Source organism: Enhydra lutris, unplaced genomic scaffold, assembly GCF_002288905.1.
Source record: "Enhydra lutris kenyoni isolate GAN:26980312 unplaced genomic scaffold, ASM228890v2 scaffoldscaffold81, whole genome shotgun sequence".
Classification (NCBI taxonomy): Eukaryota; Metazoa; Chordata; class Mammalia; order Carnivora; family Mustelidae; genus Enhydra; species Enhydra lutris.
Window position 1 is genome coordinate 2,575,350 of NW_019154165.1, and position 20,380 is coordinate 2,595,729.

At 35.3% G+C, this 20,380-nt stretch overlaps 1 protein-coding gene across 3 annotated transcripts in view; it reads right to left on the reverse strand.

Annotated features, from left to right (window-relative positions):
• Nucleotides 1–20,380, reverse strand: part of LOC111161019 (ectodysplasin A) — a 423,110-nt gene that overhangs the window by 241,012 nt on the left and 161,718 nt on the right. For 2 of the 3 annotated variants that reach the window (XM_022524461.1, XM_022524460.1), the window contains exon 4: nucleotides 10,746–10,779. In XM_022524461.1, coding sequence (XP_022380169.1) covers nucleotides 10,746–10,779 — 34 coding nt within the window. Of the gene's footprint in view, nucleotides 1–7,021; nucleotides 7,044–10,745; nucleotides 10,780–20,380 lie in introns of all 3 variants that reach the window. The other variant, XM_022524459.1, reaches the window with a different exon arrangement.

Genomic DNA, 20,380 nt, shown 5'->3' on the forward strand with positions numbered 1-20,380 from the left:
TTGAACAGAGTTCTTAAGCTACACATTCGTGTGGCCACAGAAGAGCAAAATAACTTGTGGGCAAATTTTTTTAACCTCTCCCTCTCCCTTTAGTCCAAGGCTTCTTAATGGCTGTTTGATGTTTTCTATCAAGTGTAATGTTCTTTGTCTACACACAATTCAAAGTGAAAAAAAAAAAAACCTGTTCAGGACCCAAGAAATAAAGTTTTCTGTGTGACTGATTCACCTTTCTACTTTTTCCCCCATTCACACCCTTCTCCACCTTGGTAGTACTAATTTATAGTCTTTTCCTTTATCAAAAAGAACAAATCATCTAGACAGCAGCTTTCCAAATCTCTAGTCACCCCAGTCTGTATTTGGCTCCCTGAATGGAAAACAAGGCGGGGGTGACTTGTCTGTAGCTGCTTCTAGGAACAAGTGAGGGGTGAAGATTTTTCTAAGATTTAGCACCTGCCTTATCCTTCGAAGTCTAACATGTCTTTTCCCTGAAAATCCCTTCCCAAAACCATTCCTGCTTTAAAAACTTAACCTTGCCCGGGGTGCCTGGGTGGCTCGGTGGGTTAAAGCCTCTGCCTTTGGCTCAAGTCATGATCCCAGGGTCCTGGGATCAAGCCCCTCATTGGGCTCTATGCTCAGCAGGGAGCCTGCTTACCTCTCTCTGCTTGCCTCTCTGCCTACTTGTGATCTCTGTCTGTCCAATAAATAAATAAAATCTTTAAAAAAAAACCTTAACCTTGCCCTCCCCATTCTATGATACTCCAAGATACATATTTTACATGTTCTGGGATATTGTGTTTACTGCCATTTAATATTTTGAGATTCTGGTGTTTTTACCATTTATCACAAAGCTTTTTATAATAAACGATGAATTATCTTCTTTTTTTTAAAAAAAAAGATTTTATTTATTCGACGACAGAGATCACAAGTAGGCAGCGAGGCAGGCAGAGAGAGAGAGGGAAGCAGATTCTCTGCCAAGCAGAGAGCCCGATGTGGGGCTCGATCCCAGGACCCTTGATCATGACCTGAGCCGAAGGCAGAGGCTTTAACCCACTGAGCCACCCAGGTGCCCCTGAATTATCTTCTTTTTGAATCAATTTTCTGCCTAATAGATATAATTGGGTATCTTAGATACTTGTTATACAGGTATACTTTGTTTCAAGCAACTATGGATTTCTGTAGACCACTTGAGAGTGACAGAATGTACTAGAGAATTCCTGTAATTAGCAAATGTCACTAACATATTCAAAACATGATTAACTTCAACTGTGTAAGAATAACTCTACAGCAGCAGCTGGCAACTCAACTCTGCCACTGTACTTTGTAAGTATTCATAGACAATTTGTAAATGACTAGGTATGGTGGTGTTCCAATATCACTTTATTTATAGACAGATAGTAATAAAAAGTGTTGATGAGGGTGTGGAGAAACTAACCGGAACCCTAATAAACTGCTGGTGGTAGTGTAAAATGGTGCAGCCCCCTTGGAAAACAATCTGACAGTTCCTCAAATGGTTAAACACAGAGTTAACATATACTCCAATCATTCTACTTCCAGTTATTTATATAACAGAAAGGAATACATAAGTCTACACAAGAACTTGCTTACAAAATTTCCTAGAACCATTATTAATAATAGCCAAAAGATGAAAACAACCCAAATGTTCATGAACTGATGAACAGATTAATAAAATGTACTTTCATAACATTGAACTATTCTTAAGCCATAAAAAGTAATTAGGTACTAATATATGCTACAACATGGGTGAACCCTGTAAACACTATGCTAAGTTAAAGAAGTTAGTCACAGAGGACACATGTTGTATGAGTGCACTTACATGGAAGGTCCATCACTGACAAATCCATAGTACCAGAAATCAAAACAGTGGTTGCCAGGAGATGGGGGTCTTAGGGGGAAATGGGGAGTGACTGCTAATGGCTTCCTTGATGGGGGTGATGAAACGCTCTAAAAACTGATTGTGGTAACAATTACACAACTCTACTAAAAACTCTACTAAAAATCACCTATTTGTGCAATTTAAATGGGTAAACTATATAATATATGAATTATATCTCAATTATATCTCAATAAAGTTGCTGTTTTCTATGGTCAAATGCTTTTCTTTTTTATAGAGCATGTTTTTATTGAGGTATAATTGACATGTAACATTAGTTTCAGGTGTACATCATAATAATTCAATATTTGTATATATTGCAAAATGATCATTACAAGTCTACTTAACATCTGTCACCATACATAGTTGCAAGTTTTTTCTTATAATTTTTAATATGTACCCTCCTAGCAACATTCAATAATACAATACAATAATATTACGTATAGTCACCATGCTGTACAGTACATATTCATGGGTTATTTATTTTATAGTGGGAAGGTTTTACCTTTTGACTCCCTTCACCAGTTTCACCCACTCCCCACCCCCCACATCTGGCAACTACTAATCTATTACCTGTGTCTACAAACTTGTTTTTTTCTTTATTTTTTCATTTCATTTTTGTTTTTTTCGGATTCCATATATAAGTGAGATCATATATTTGTCTTTTTCTGTTTGTTTTGCTTAGCATAATGCCCTCAAGGTCCATACATGTTGTTACAAATGGCATTCTTTCTCACTGCTAAATAATATTTCATTGTATATATACCACAACTTCTTTATCCACTCATCTGTTAATGGACAGCTTAGGTTTGTTTCCAAGTCTTGACTATTGTAAACAATGAATAAAGCTGCTATATAAAAATTATTTACAAAACTAAGGAAGTAGGTTGGATATGGCCTGACAGCCATAGTTTGCCAACTCCTACTCTATAGGATAAAGTTGTAAGAAATCTTAGCTATATATATACACATACACAACATTCATGTAGATACAGGATTTCACCTGTATATGTTCTATTAATGTTTGTGTCTTCCATTATAAATGTTATAGGAGCTAAGGGTCATGTACAGAATTTTTGAGCATTTACACACAAACACACACACATATACATACATAGGTAACTTAATAAATATTTTTGATTAAGACCAGAAACCACGAGTTTTGTTTTTGTATTTAAATAAGATACACTAAAGTCACTCAAAAATTCCTCAGATAAAAAATTTATTGGTACATACTTTGGCAGTTTGTGGTACTCAAGTTGCACCATAGCCATAAGAGCTTCTTATACTACTTCACAACATATTCTCAAGTAAAAAAATGACATCAGAGAAGAAGGTAATTCACAAAGATAGAAAATGGAAGGAAATTATGCATTAGGTAGAGCAGGTGTCAGCAAACTATAGCTAATCAGTGTTACTACCCTTTCTGTATTTTTTATTGAGGTGAAATTCATATAAAATTAAAGATTTTAAAGGGCACAATTCAGTGGCATTTAGTACATTCACAATGTTATACAACAATCACGGTTAACTAGTTCCAAAACATTTTTATCATTCCCAAAGGAGACTCCATACCCATTAAGCAGCCATCCCCCATTCTTGCCTTCATATAGCTCCTAACAACCACTAATTTGCTTTCTGCCTTTATGAATTTATCTGTTTGGATACTGCATATAAATTGAATCATACAATATATAACCTATATGGTCATACAATATATGACCTTTTGTGTTTGGTTTCCTGCACTTGGCAGAATACTATTGAGGTTAATTCCTTTTTATGGTTGAATAATATTCCTTTATACGGATATACAACTATTTTGTTATCCATTCGTGCATTGATGGATAGTTGGGTCATTTCCACCTACTGGCTACTGTGAACAGTCACTCTTTGAACACTTTGTGTACAAGTATTTGAATATCTGTTTTCAATTCTTCCGGGGCACATACTAAGGAGTAGGATTGTTCGGTCATATGGTAATTCTATGTTTTACTTTTTGAGGAACTGCTAAACTGTTTTCCACAGAGGCTGAACAATTTTACATTCCAACCAGCAATATAAAAGGATTCTAATTTCTCCAAATTCTCACCAACATTTATTATTTTCCATTTTTCTTAAATTACATACATCCCAGTAGGGTACAAAGTGATTATGATTTGCATTTCCCTAATGATTAACAGTGTTGAACATCTTTTCATGTACTTATTGGACATTTGTACATACTCTTTGAAGAAATGTTGCTGCTTGTTTTTGTAAATAAAGTTTTATTGGAACATATCTATGCTCATTTTTTTATGTACTGTCTATGGCTATATATGTACTAGAAGAGAGTCAAGTAGCTGTAACAGAGACCTTATGGCTCACAAAGCTCAAAATGTTTACTATCTGGTACGTTAGAGAAAATATTTGTTGACTCCTGTCGTCGAAGTTTGGGTCAGAAAATCGTAGGAAGCATTTTTACCTCACTATTCTAAAGGTTCCATGGGCCAATTACTGGTTTGCCCAATTTCATCACTAAGAAAACTTGGAATAGCAAGACACAGGATCAAACAGGAGGTTGCCTTAAATGCTTTAACTGCAATTCATAAAAGTAAAGGAAAATAGATAGCCAGACATCTTACACTTTGTTTGAACTAATGATTATTGTATTTAATAGCCAGCATAAAAATCCAATGAACCCTTCAATTGTTGAAACCATAGGACATAATCATGGTTTACCACAAGAAGTTTTAGAAAGTTTACTTAGCAAGCTATTCAAGAAAGGAAATGAAAGGACCACACAAGCCAGAACAGTTTAAATAGATCATGGAGGAGACATTTAACAAGTACCTCATGGCATTCAGACTCTTAAATCTTTAGTGGTATGAGTTTCCGATCACTATTTATCTGTTCAGTAATCTGATTCACCTCCTACCTCCAGTTATTTTTTCCTCAATCAATAATATTATAGACTAATAATAAAAACATACTTCCTTTCATTTTTCTATAGCTATAAAAATTCTTGCTTTGGCTCACCAGCTTGAATTCAAATGTTTAATGAAAATCTCAACTATATTTAGGGAAGTCAAATAATTTTGTCAGCATTTCTAAAATCCCTGCATCTTCTCCTTTACTTTCCTATTACACTGCTATAAACAAATCTAAATGCCACTGAAAAAAGTTGTACATTCAAGATTATACAAAAGGTTTATATTAAAAGATAAACCTCATAAACTCAACTAAATATGGTCATTATATAAATTGGACAAGAATAGGAATTTAAACTTTGTTACAAAACACCACCTGTGTCTCTTATGACAGAAGTTGTACATCACACACAGAGAAATATATCTACAAGAATGCTTGTTTATTGGAAGTACAAGTAAAAATTCATTCCCTCGACAAGAAAAGGTATAAGCTTTTTTCACATGCTGCACATTCAACTTTGACATGCATTTTTGCAAAAATTTTCTAAAATGTTAATTGATCTTTTTAAAAGTGTTTACTTAAATTCCAATTAGTTAACATACAGGGTAATATCAGTTTCAGGAGTATGGTATAGTGATTCAACACTTGCAAATGACACCCAGTGCTTACCACAGCAAGTACACTCCCGAATCTCCATCACTTAATTTACCCATCTCGCCCCATTCCACAGGTAACCATCAGTTGGTTCTCTATAGTTAAGAGTCTGTTTCTTCATCTGCATCCCTCTTTTTTACCCTTTGTACATTTGTTTTGTTTCTTAAATTACACATATAAGTGAAATCATATGGTATCTCTCTTTCTCTGACTTATTTTGTTTAGCATAATACTCTCTAGCCCCATCCATGTCATTGCAATGGAAAGATTTCATTCTTTTTTAGTGGCTAAGCAATATACCACTGTAAATATATGCTCCCTCTTTTTTATCAATTCATCAGTCAATGCACACTTGGGCTGGTTCAATGATTTGGCTATTGTAGATATTGCTGCTATAAACATCAGGGTTCATGTATCCCTTTGAATTAGTATTCATTAGTATGCAATTGATGGGTCATAGGGTAGTTCTATGTTTAACTTTTTGAGGAACCTCCATACTATTTTACAGCATGGCTGCACCAGTTTGTATTCCAACCAATAGTGTATGAGGGTTCCTTTTTCTCCGCATCCTGACCAAAACCTGTTGTCTCTTATGCTGATGATTTTAGTCATTCTGAGGTGTGAAGTGATAGCATATTATAGTTTTAATTTGCATTTTCCTGATGATCAGTTCTTGGCCAGCTCTGTGTCTTCTTTGGAGAAATGTCTATTCATGTCTTCTGCCCATTCTTAAATTAGATTATTTGGTTTGTGGGTGTTGAGTTTTACAAGTTCTTCATATACTTTGAATACTAACCCTTTATCAGATATGTCATTTGCAAATATCTTCCCCAATCCCATAGATTGCTTTTAAGTTCTGTTGAATGTTTCCTTGGCTGTGCAGAAGATTTTTTATCTTGTTAAAGTCCCAAATGTTTATTTTTGCTTTTGCTTCCCTTGCCTCAGGAGATGTATCAAGTAATAAGTTACCATGGCCAATGTCAAAGAGGTTTCTTCTGCCTGTGTACTCCTCTAAGATCCTGATGGTTTACTGTCTCACATTTAAGTCATTATTACATTTTGAATTTATGTTTGTGTATGGTATAAGAAAGTGCCCAGTTCATTCTTTTTCATGTTGCTGTCCAGTTTTACCAACACCATTTACTTAAGACACTATCTTTTTCCCATTAGATATTCTTTCTTGCTTTGCCAAAGATGAATTAACCATATAGTTGTGGGTTCATTTCTAGGTTTTCTATTCTGTTCCATTAATCTGTGTATCTATTTTTGTGCCGGTACCATCCTGTTTTGATTACTAGAGCTTTGTAATATAACTTGAAGTCTGGAATTATGATGCTTTCAGCTTTGTTTTTCTTTTTCAAGGTTCTTTTGGCTATGAGAAACTTTTATGGTTCCATACAAATTTTAGTATTATTTTTCTAGTTCTTTGAGAAATTCTGTTGGTATTTTGATAGGGATTGCATTATATGTGTAGATTGCTTTAGGTTATATAAACATTTAAACAATATTTGTTCTTCCAATTGATAAATATTTGTTCTTCCAATTGATAAACATGGAATATCTTTCCACTTCTTTGGGTCCTCCTCAAATTCTTTCATCAGCGTTCTTTAGTTTTCAAAGTACTGGTCTTTCGCTACTTTGGTTAGGCTTGTTCCTAGATATTTTGTTTTTGGTGCTATTGTAAATGGGATTGATTCCTTAATTTCTCTTTCTGCTGCTTCATTATTAGAAACACAAAAGATTTCTGTATGTTGATTGAGTATTCTGCAATGTTACTGAATTCATTTATCAGTTCCAGCAATTTTTTGGTGGAGTCTTTCAGATTTTCTACATAAAGTATGTCATCTGCAAGTAGTTAAGTTTTTACTTCTTCCTTGCCAGTTTGGATGTCTTTTATTTCTTTTTGTTTTCTGGTTGTTCTGGTTAGGCCTTCCAGTACAGTGTTAAATGACAGTGGTAAGAATGGACATCTCTGTCTTGTTCCTGACCATAAAAGAAGAGCACTCGGTTTTTTCCCCATGGAGAGTGATATTAGCTGTGGATTTTTCACATATAGTCTTTATTATGTTGAGGTATGTTCCCTCCAAAACTACTTTGTTAAGGGCTTTTATCATGAACGGATGTTGTACTTTGTCAAAAGCTTTTTCTGCATCTATTGAAATGATCATATGGTTCTTATCTTTCTTTAATTAGTGTGGTTTAATACATTGATTTGTGAATAATGAACCACCTTTGCAACCCAGGAATCAATCCCAATTGATCATGGTGAGTTATTTTTTAATGTATCATTGCATTTGCTGTGTTAGTATTTTATTGAGAATTTTCACGTTCATGTTCATCAGTGTTACTGGCCTGTGGTTCTTTTTAGTGTATTCTTTATCTGGTTTTGGTACTAAGGTAATGCTGGCCTCATAGAATGAATTTAGAAGTTTTCCTTCCTGTTCTATTTTTGTAACAGTTTTAGAAGAACAGGTATTAACTCTTCTTTAAATGTTTCATAGAAATTGCATGTGAAGCCATCTGATCCTGAACTTTTGTTTTTTGGAAGTTTGTTGATTACCAATTCAACTTCCTTACTGGTAATTGGTCTGTTCAAATTTTCCATTTCTTCCTGCTTTAGATTTGGTAGGTTTTATGTCTCTACAAATTTATCCATTTCTTCTGGGTTGCCCAACTTGTTGGCATATAATTTTTTATTATTATGTTTTGTTAGCCACTGTACAGTTTTTGATGTACTGTTCAATGATTCATTAGTTATATATAACACCCAGTGCTCATCACAACACATGCCCCCTTTTAATACCCATCACCCTGTTACCCCCTCTCCCCAACCCACTCCCTTCTGCAACCCTCAATTTGTTTCCCAGGGTCCATAGCCTTCATGGTTCATCTGCCTCTCTGATTTCTCCCCATTCAGATTTCCCTCCCTTTCTCTATGGTCCTCTGTGCTACTGTTTATGTTCCACATTGTCTTGCTCTGCTTGACTTACTTCACTTAGCATAATCCCCTCCAGTTCCATCCATGTGGATGTAAATGGTGGGTATTCATCATTTCTGATGGCTGAATAAAATTCCATTGTGTAGGGGGACCTAGGTCACTCAGTGGGTTAAGCCTCTGCCTTTGGCTCAGGTGATGGTCTCAGGGTCCTGGGATCGAGCCCCACATTAGGCTGTCTGCTCAGCATGGAGCCTGCTTCCCCCTCTCTCTGCCTACCCCTCTGCCTACTTGTGATCACTCTGTCAAATAAATAAAATCTTCTTAAAAAATTCCATTGTATATATGTACCACATCTTCTTTATCCATTCATCTGTTGGAAGGCATCTCAGCAACTTCCACAGTTTGGCTACATGGACATTACTGCTATGAACATTGGGGTGCAGGTGCCTCTTCTTTTCACTACATCTGTATCTTTGGGTATATACCTAGAAATGCAATTGCTGGGTCGAAGGGTACTTTATTTTTAATATCTTGAGGAACCTCCATACTGCTTTCCAGAGTGGCTGTACCAGTTTGCATTCCCACCAACAGTGTAAGAGGGTTCCCCTTTCTTCACATCCTCACTAACATTTGCTGTTTCCTGTTTTGTTTGTTTTTGCCATTCTAGTTGGTATAAGGAGATATCTCATTGTGGTTTTGATTTGTATTTCCCTGATGGCTAGTGATGTTGAGCATTTTTTCATGTATCTGTTAGCCATTTGTATGTCTTCTTTGGAGAAGTGTCTGTTCATGTCTTCTGCACATTTTTTGACTGGGTTTTTTTTTTTTTGAGTGTTGAGTTTGAGAAGTTCTTTATAGATCTTGGATATCAGCCCTTTATCTGTAATGTCATTTGCAAATATCTTCTCCATTCTTGGCATATAATTTTTTCATAATATTTTCTTTGTATTTCTCTGGTGTCAGTTGTTATTTCTCCTCTTTCATTTCTGATTTTATTTAAGTCCTCTCCCTCTCTCTCATGAATGTGACTTGAGATTTATCAATTTTGTTCAGTTTTTCAAAGAACCAGCTCCTGGTTTCACTGAATTTTTCTATTATTTTGTTTACTTGGACCACTGTATTATCATTTTCATTTGTTTCCATGTATTTTTTTTCTTTGATTTTCTGGTTGACCCATCCATTGTTTAGTAGCATGTTATTTAACCTTTGGATATTTGTGGTCTTTCCAAATTATTTCTTGTGGTTGACTTCTTGTTTCATAGCATTGTGTTCAGAAAAGGTGTATGTTATGATTTCAATCTTTTTGTACTTGTAGAGGCCTGTTTTGTGACCTAGTATGTGATTTATTCTGGAGACTGTTTTATGTGCACTTGAAAAGAATGTGCACTTTGTTTTAGGATGGAATGTTCTGAATACATTTGTTAAATCCACCTGTTCCAGTGTGTCATTCAAAGCCATTGTTGCCTTGTTGATTTTCTGTTTATATGATCTGTCCACCGATATAAGTGAAGTATTAAAATCCCCCACAATTATTGTGTTATTGTCAATTAGTGCTTTAATGTTTATTAATGTTTTATATCATTGGGTGATCCCTTGTTGGGTGTATAAATATTTACAATTATTATATCTTCCTGATTATCTTCTTTATTATTATATAGAACCCTTCTTTTTCTCTTTTTATAGACTGTTTTGAAGTCTATGTCCAATGTAAGTGTTGTTACTCCAGCTTTCTTTTGACATCCATTTATGTGATAAAATTTTCTCCACTCCTTCACTTTCAATTTGCAGGTGTCTTTAGGTCTAAAATATGTCTCTTGAGGGCAGCATACTGGTGGGTCTTGTTTTTTTTTTAATCCATTCTGACACCCTATGTCTATTGATTGGAGTGTTTAGTCCATTCACAGTCCAAGTAATTATTGACAGATATGCATTTAGTGCCATGTTATCACTTGCTTTCTTGTTTCTGGAGATTTTCTCTGATCCTTTCTTGTCTTTCTCACTTTTGGTCTACCCTTTCCACTCAAAGAGTCCCCTTTAATATTTCTTGCAGGGCTGGTTTAGTGGTCATAAACTCCTTTAGTTTCTGTTTGTCTGGGAAATTCTTTATCTCTATTCTGAATGATAGCTTGATGGGAGGAGTACTCTTGGCTGTAGATTTTTCCCATTCACCACACTGAGTATATTATGCCACTCTCTTCTGACTTGCAAGGTTTCTGTTGAAAAATCTCCTGCTAGCTTTATGGGTATTCCCTTGTAAGTTAAGGACTTCTTTTGTCTTACTGGTTTTAAGATTTGCTCTTTATTTTGTAGATTTTCTTACACTATGTCTTGGTGTTAGCCTGATTTTGATGGGACTTTTCTGTGCCTCCTTATTCTGAATGGCTCTTGCCTTCCCCACATTAGGGAAGTTTTCTTCTATTATTCCTTAAAATAAATTTTCTTCCCCCTTTTCTCTCTTCTTTTTCTGGGACTCCTATACTATGAATGTTATTATAATTCACGGAGTCACTGATTTCCTAAGTCTATTGTTATGTTCCATAAATCTTCTTTCTCTTTTGTTCAGCTTCATTAGTTGCCATTATTTTGTCTTCTATGTCAGTGATCTGTTCCTCTGCTTCTTCTAGCCTGCTGTTCATTGTCTCAGCCTATTTCCAATCTCATTTATTATATTTTTTGACTGGTTCTTATTTAACTCCTCTATCTCTATGGTAAGGATCTCACTCATGTCTTCTATTCTTTTCTCAAGCCCAGTGAGTATCCTTATTACTGTTGCTTTAAATTCTCCAACAGGCGTGTTACTGTTATCTGTTTCACTTAGCTATCTGGCTGTGGCCTTATCTTGTTTTCTTTTTCTTTCTTTTTTTTTTTTTTTCCATTCAGGACAAGTTCCTCCATCTTGGCACTTTGACTAAGTCTCTGCCTTCTTCTCTGTGTTATGTTTCCTGTTCCTAAAAGTGATGGCCTAATGAAGAAGAGGTCCTGTAGTGTAGGGCCTGGTGCTTCTGGAAGTGTCTCTCATCTGCTGTGTGTGCTCTGATATTTAGCTGCTCAGTCCCTTAGGCCAGTCACCTGCAGAGGCTCTCCTTGCCTGTTGTAGGCAGTGTTTGGTCCCTGGCCTGAATCTGGTGAGTTTTACCTAGGTGTGCTATGGTCTGCTTGTGAAATGATACCCGAGACCAACTCCACCAGAATTCTCTGGTTGGGAGATGCTGGTGTGGGCAGAGTTTTGTACTTGTCTTCAGGGGGAGGGGCCTACCACACAAGACTGAGGCACGCTTGACTTAGAAGGGTAGTCTTGCCAGAGCACAGGGTTGTGGAGCTTGGTGTAAGCAAATTAGGCAGCCAGTGTCTGAACTGAGCTGTTTCCCTCAGGTGGCTCTGTGCTTATGTTGAAGGGCAGGGCCAGGAAATGGCACCATCAGCTCCCTTGTTTCTGGAGAGATATCTTGGTGAATTCTGTCTTTTAAGGAAGGGCTCTAGAATAGGGTATAATCTACCAACTGTATGCCCCAGGCATTTTTCAGATCATTGTTTCCATTCTCTTTGCTTTCTTTTCTCTTCTTTTCCTTCCTTCCTTCCTTTCCTTTCCTTTCTTTCCTTCATTCCTTCCTTCCTTCCTTCTTTCTCTCTCTCTCTCTTTCTTTCTCTTTTCCTGACTTCTCTCCAGCAATAACACAGTGTCCTCCTGGCTCTATCCCAGTCAAGACTACTGGTCTTTAAAACTCAGGCTTTAAAGAGGTAGTGTGGGCTAGTAGGGGTTTGTGCTAATTTCCTGTGGAAGGGGCCTGCTTAAGTTCACTACGGCAAGCTTGACTGAGAAGGACAATTCCACAGGAGTACAGGGGATTGGGGCTTGGTGTAATCAACTTAAGCAGCCAGTATCAGTGCTGTTCTTCTGCCCTTAGGTAGCTGTGTGTGTATGCTGAGTAGTATAAAACTATGCTGTATGGAAGTGGCTTATGCTTAATTTGGGGGCAATTTTACAAAAATTCTCTTTTTCCACTTACAGCATTACAAGTGAAACAACATAGTCTATCTTGGTTCATGGCTGTGGTCATACCATTTAACATACAAGAAAGTGACAGGTCCACTTGAATATCACAGTGAAAAGGATGCAGACATAGATAAATAAGAACTATCAGAAAGATTAAACAAAAATTCTGAGTTAGTACTTAGAGAATATTAGTATTTTATTACCAAATTGGCTCAAGAAACACACGTTAGATATACTAAATTCACTGATGGCAACTCCTAACACCCAAATGATAAACTTTATATATATAGTTAAAATAACTGTGGTCTCACTCACTCATAATTTTTAAAGAAACACATGTGAGAAATCAAAATTACCATTTATAAAAGTATAGCTTGCTATGATTTATGGGCATCATATCAAATAGCTGAGGAACTATCAACAAAATACATACCCACCCATCCCCAACATTCATTAGAGATCTCTACAGAACCACAAACTAGAAAGTTTAAACTTCATATTGGGTAAGTTTCTAAAACCTGCCTTAAAAATGAAATAGAATCAAAAGAAACCATTGCCATATGCTATTAGAGAAAAGGCTCATAGATTTTGTAAAGAAAAATAGTCCCTGACTAGAAACATTTGAATTTATTGAGGAGAAGAAATAATAAAAATAAGTTAGACAAAGGATAATAATAAATATTTAGATTCTGAGTGATTTTAAAAATGTATTCACCCAAACTCTAGGATATAGAGTTGCTTCACGGGTTCTGTTAATATTTTATTTCAAAATCATTTAAAACTATTTTTAGCTATTTTAAAATCTATAATAAAAGTCATGAACTATCAATACAAATACCTGATTAGGTTTTATACAAAATATATAATGTTGAGGACAACCTAATTATTAATTTGTTTGTTCAAACCTCAGAATAAATCTTGGCCTGCCATTTCTGTGCAATTAAATTCTTCTGAGTAGGTCTAATTTGGAAGATAATTTCCATCTTATACAGGGCTAGGCATTTCTGCTCATATAAAATTTTAAATCAAGTACAGTACTATGGTATTATGTACCTGAGACTTGTCTGGCATCAAATTGAGACTGTGCACATCTGTTCAACATATGCTTTTGTCATGTTACAAGAGTCAGTTGTAAAATAACAAGTAAAGATGCTAGCACACTATATTATTATTAATGTACTTATTTGTGAGTTTTGGATATTTCTCTTCTATTTTTGATAAAGAATACAAGAATTTTTAAAAAAAGAATATGAGCACTCAGATAGTTAATGATTCAACTTCAAATGGTTCCTAGTACTCTTTCAGTTTTCATGATTAGTTAATTAAATAATGGTCTACGATTGTTAAGATGAGATATTAAAATTTGTTGGCATTTAATTATTTATCTGCATGGATTAAGAGTTTCTCCATACTAAGCACTGAAAGTAAAATTTCAAAAAAATATATGTGTTGAGATAGATACAGTAGTAAATATCATCTATAATCTCCTTATTTCAAAGTTTGGTGTTCATTAAAACAATGTTATCCTAATTTGTTGACTTTATAGCAAATTATAAAAATTGAGCATATAAAATAAATTATACCAATTGGTTGAGTTTTATATAGATAATGGAATTAACTTGGTGAATAATAATATAAATAACTTATAATGTGATGTGCTTTGAATTAGTTGTGTAAGTCAAAAAGAAATGTGGGGATCTTTCCAGAAGATATCAATATCAAACCTATGTGATGTCAAGTATATGTGATGTCTTAAAAACTTTAAAAAGTTTTTTTTAAATAGTGGAAGTTTTCAGGAAAGGAAAAAGGTAACATATTCTTCTCGTCATAGTATGATATAAATATTTTAAATATAATATACAATACTCTGGGAGCTATATCTTAAAATAGAAACAGAGAAACAACTGAAGGGATTAGTATGAGGACAGAAAAGAAGGTAACTACGTGGTAATAATAGATTAAAAAGATGAATGAGTTCTCTTCAGTTTTAAAAGATGATGACCAAAATGGGATATTATCACAGATCATTATATGAACAGCATGGGGGAGATGAACTCAAACATGTCTGTCAAAAACACTGGAAGAATATAGTTCTGTTTGAAATTTTAGGGGTCTGAATTAAGAAACACTAAGAAAATCAGAAGGAATACTTCCCATGGTGGGCAGTAAACTTAAGATACTCTCAAAAGATGTTTCAGAATATAAATATAAATAATATATTTTAAAGGTTTAAGTTCATGAATAATGGAGCCATATATTTTACTGGGGGAACTAGGAGGCATGGAGCTTATTTTAAACATAGGAGGTTGGGAACAGCAGGAGCAATCATGCCTTTCTATGACACATTCCACATACTTCTGTTCCACATATAATAATAAACATTATTCAACACAGAATAATAATTTGAGAGGGTAACTTGCAAATAGGCAAATGTTTCCAGTTAATTGAGTAACAGGGCTGGAAAATGAACAAAGAGAACAACTGAGATGATTAGGTTGATTTCTCTATTACATCTGTATGTTTGACCTTCCAAATATTTCTAAAGAACTTGAGGCTGTGCAAGTTTAGGAAAGTCTCTGGGGTCAGAGATTTCTCTGAGCTATCAGTAAAAATTTAGAATTTAAAACAATATGACAGCTTTACTTCTGGTCAAGATGGAGTAACAGCCTGTAACAACCAGAGCAAATTAATAAAGATTTTTAAAAAGACTATATATATATATATATATATATATATATATATATATATATATAAAGGATTTCAAGGCCATGGGCATCAGACAACAAAGGAGAATAATCCCTGTGAGACTGGAAACAAATGAAATAAGCCCACTGATTGCCCCCAGTTTAGTGCTATGAGAGACTTTCCAGACTGCAGTGCAGGAAGAATCCAGTTACTGGTTGGAAGACTCTGAAATTGAGAAGACAGAACTGAGAGTATGAGAAGACCAAGGTTTCATGCTCTTATTCACAGGATAGAGTACTAGAACGGAGAAAGGTCAGCACAGGAAGAAAGTCCTGGAGATCTTAAAGGTTCCCATTTGAGTATCCAGCAGGTATCACTGCCAGTACCTTGAATGTGAGAAGACTACCCAAGACCAGGGAGGAAAAACATCCAAAAGGATTAGAGGGAACTATACCCAATAGATCACATAGGAATAATGCCTGTTTGTGTCAGCTAGAATAGAAAGTCATAATTCATAAGGCACTAAGCAGAATAACCAATATGGTATTGCCTAAAGAGTGGTAAATAATTAGTACTAGACTGAGGTTAGTCTGTATGCATCTAACTAATTTTAAAAGCAGTACTTGAAGGGTCAGTTTCCTAGAAATTTAGTTGTAGCCCAGAACAGAGCTAAAGAATATATAATGGAATACAAAATACCTATCACCCAGAAAACTATATCCAAAATATATAAAGAATTTCTACAACTCAACAAATCAAAAGCAAATAATTCAATTAAAAATCATCAAAAGACTTAAGTAGATATTTCTCCAAAGACATACATGAATATGCTCAACATTACTAATCATTAGGGAAATGCAAATCAAAATACAGTGAGATACCACTTCACACACATTGGGATGGCTATTAAACAACAACAACAACAACAAGAACAACAACACAACTATATGGTCAACTAATCTTTGACAAAGCAGGAAAGAATATCCAATGGAAAAAAGTCTCTTCAACAAAGACCTAAATGAGACAGGAAGCCACCAAATTCTAGAGGAGAACACAGGCAAAAACCTCTTTGACTTCGGTTGTAGCAACTTCTTACTAGGCACGTTTCTGGAGGCAAGGGAAGCAAAAGCAAAAATGAACTATTGGGACTTCACCAACATAAAAAATTTCTACATAGGGAAGGAAAATAATCAACAAAACTAAAAGACAACCAATGGAATGGGAGAAGATATTTGCAAATGACATATCTAATAAAGGGTTAGTATCCAAAATCTATAAAGAACTTATCAAACTCAACATCCAAAAACCAAATAATCCAGTTAAGAAATGGGCAGAACACATGAATAGACACTTTTCTAAAGAAGACATCTAGATGGCTAACAGATACATGAAAGGGTGTTCAACATCACCCATCATCAGGGACATACAAATGAAAGCCATAATGAGATGCCACCTTGCACCTATCAGAATAGCTAAAGTTCACAACACAAGAAACAACAGGTGTTGTTGGTAAGGATGCAGAGAAAGGGGAATCCTCTTACATTACTGGAACTGTTGCAGCCACTCTGGAGAACAGTATGGAGGTTCCTCACAAAGTTAAAAAGTAGAACTACCCTAAGATCCAGCAATTGCCCTACTAGGTATTTACCCAAAGGATACAAAAATACAGATTCAAAGGAGTGCATGTACCCCAATGTTTATAGCAGCATTATCAACAACAGCCAAACTATGGAAAGAGCCTCAATATCCACTGATTAATGAATGGATAAAGAAGATGTGGTACATATACACACAATGGAATATTACTCAGTTGTCAAAAAAATGGAAAACTTGCCATTTGCAATAATGTGGATGGAACTAGAGCATTATGCTAAGTGAAATAAGTCAGTCACAGAAAGACAAATCCCGTATGATCTCACTCATATGTGGAATTTAAGACAGAAAACAGATGAACATATGGGAAGGGGGAAAAGAAAAAAGGAAAGAGGGAAACAAACCATAAAATACTCTTCATGATAGAGAACAAACTAAGGATTGATGGAGTGAGCTGTATGGGGGGATGGGCTAGATAAGTAATATGTATTAAAGAGGGCACTTGCTGTGATGAGCACTAGGTGTTGTATGAGTGATGAACCACTGAATTCTATTCCAGAAGCCAACATTACACTGTATGTTAACTAAAATTTAAGTTAAAAAATTTCAGAAAATAACAAGTTTTTGTTAAGATATAGAGAAATTGGAATCACTGGGCACTGATGGTGGGAATATAACAGTCACTATGGCAAAGTCTGGCAGTTCCTCAAAAAGTTAAACATGAAATTACCATATGATTAGCAATTTCACTCCCAGATGTATAACCAAAAAAAGTAAAAGTAGGGACTCAAATAGACACTTGGACATGAATGTTCATAGCTGTATTATTATTTATATGTGCCAAATGGCAGAAACAACCTAAATGTCCATTAATAAATGAATGAACAAATATAATGTGACATTTTTAAAAGATGTATTTATTAGAGAGAACATGAGTGAGTGGGGGGGAAGGGCAGAGAGACAGAGGGAGAGAATCTCAAGCAGACTCCCTGCTGATTATGGAGCCCCACGTGGGGCTTGATCCCAGGACCCTGAGACCATGATATGAGTCAAAATCAAGAGTCAGCCACTTAAATGACTGAGCCACACAGGCACCCCAAAAATGTGGTATTTTGACACAATGGAATACTATTTGGTTTTAGAAAGAAATGAAATTCTGATACATGCTACAACATGGATGAACCTTGAAAACATTATGTTAAGTGAAAGAAACCAGTCACAAAAAACATATTGTATGATTCCATTTACATGAAATGTACTTCCTATATCTATAAATTTGGACGTTAGTGGTTGCCTGGGGCTAGGGGAAGGAAGAAATAGGGAGTGACTGTTTAATGGCTACTGTGTTTATTTGCGGGGTGATGAAAATCTTTGGAATTGGGTAGTAGTGATGTTTATACAAGATTGTGAATGTACTAAAAGCCACGGATTGTACATTTGAACATGGCTACAATGGTGAGTTTTATGTTGTGTAATGTTTACCTCAAAAAAGACAATAACAAATTGAAGCAGATATTGAGTAAAATTATACACCATGACCATGTAAGCCTTATTCCATGTATGCATGACTGGTTCAACATTTGGAAACCAAGTAATATGGCTGATTATATTATTAATATGGAAATATACCATATCAACAGATAAATATGAAAAAAGCTCAGTAATTAGGAATAGAGAGGAAGTTCCTCAACTTGATAAAAAAAAATCTACAAAATACCTGCTGCTAACATCATACTATGTGACATTGGCAGAGCAATACATGCACAGATCAATACAACAGAATAGACAACTTCATGTGGACCCACAAAAATATGCCTAATTATTTTATTTTTTATGACATCTTTATTGAGATATAATTCATATACCACAAAATTCACCTTTATGTTATACAATCCAGTGGTACTGAATATACTCACAGAGTTGTGCACCCATCATCAGTATCTAATTTTAGAACATTTTTATTACTCCAAAAAGAAACCTTATACCCTAATATGGTCATTTCTCACTCTTTTCCCACATTTTCCACTGCAAGTACTAATCTACTTTCTGTTGTTACAGATTTTCCTATTCTGGATATTTCACATAAATTGAATACTGTGTGTGGCCTTTTGCATCTAACATCTTTTACTTAGCATGTTTCCAAGATTAATGAAAGTTTATGTATAAGTGGATAAATATTTTATTAATTGTTATGGCACAAATGATTTTTGATAAAGAAGCAAAAGCAGTTTAATGGGGCAAGTTTATATAGTCTTTCAACAAATGATGCTGGAGCAATTGAACATCCATAGTCTTAAAAAAATATCAGTCTTGGGGCACCTGGGTGGCTCAGTGGGTTAGGCCTCTGCTTTCGGCTCACGTCATGATCTCAGGGTACTGGGATCGAGCCCCACATCAGGCTCTCTGCTCCACGGAGAGCCTGTTCCCTCCTCTCACTCTCTGCCTGCCTCTCTGCCTACTTGTGATCTCTGTCAAATAAATAAAATCTTTAAAAAAAAAAGTATCAGTCTTGAACTTAACTTCACCCTTATACAAGCTTAAGTCAATATGGACTATGAATGTAGGTGTATCATGTAAAATAATCACTATGCTGTACTTCTGAGACTAATACAACACTGTATGGCAACTGAATTTCAATTAAAAAAAAAAACATTGTAGAAGACAAAACTTACAAGAGATTGAAAAAAAATAGAAAGCAAGTCTTCAGAATTTAGGACTAGGCAAGAGTTCTTAGGGTTGGCACCAAAAGCATAATCCACTAAAAAAAAAAGTGGTAAATTGGACGTCATCCTTATTAAATCTTTTACTCTTCAAAAGACCTTAAGAGGATGAAAAGATAAGCTACAGGCTGGAGAAAATATTTGCAAACTACATATCCAACGAAAGACTAGTATGCTGAATATATAAAGAGCTCTCAAAATGCAACGGTTAAAAAAAAATCCAATTAGAAAATGAAAAAAAAAGTCACGAAGAGAAAGACATTTCACTGAAGAAGATATACAGATGGCAAATAAGCACATCAAAAGATGTTTCACCTCATTGGCCATGGAAAAAATACAACCTCAGACCACAATGAGATGTCACTACACACCTACTCAAATGGCTAAAATTTAAAAAAAAAGTGATAACACCAAATACAGGAAAGGATGTAGAAAAACTGGATCACGGGCACCTGGGTGGCTCAGTGGTTAAAGCCTCTGCCTTCGGCTCGGGTCATGATCTCAGGGTCCTGGGATCGAGTCCCGCATCGGGCTCTCTGCTCGGCAGGGAGCCTGCCTCCTCCTCCTGTCTCTCTCTGCCTGCCTCTCTGCCTACTTGTGATCTGTCTGTCAAATAAATTTTTAAAAAATCTTTAAAAAAAAAAGAAAGAAAAACTGGATCACTTATACATTGCTGGTGGGAATGCAAAATAATACAGCTAGACTGGATAACAATTTGACAGTTTCTTACAAAACTAAACCAGGCAACCAACACTTGCTCTTGAGCAATAATCCCAGATGCATAAAAACTTACGTTCATGCAAACCTGTACACAAATATTTGTAACAGCTTAATTCATTATAGCCCCAAACTGGAAACAGACCAGATGCTCTTCAACATGTGAATGGTTAAACTGCAGCAATAAAAGGAACAAATTATTGATTCACACATTCACTTGAAACAGCTGAATGGACAGAGCCAATTTCAGAAGGGCATATATTATAAGATTCCTTCTACAT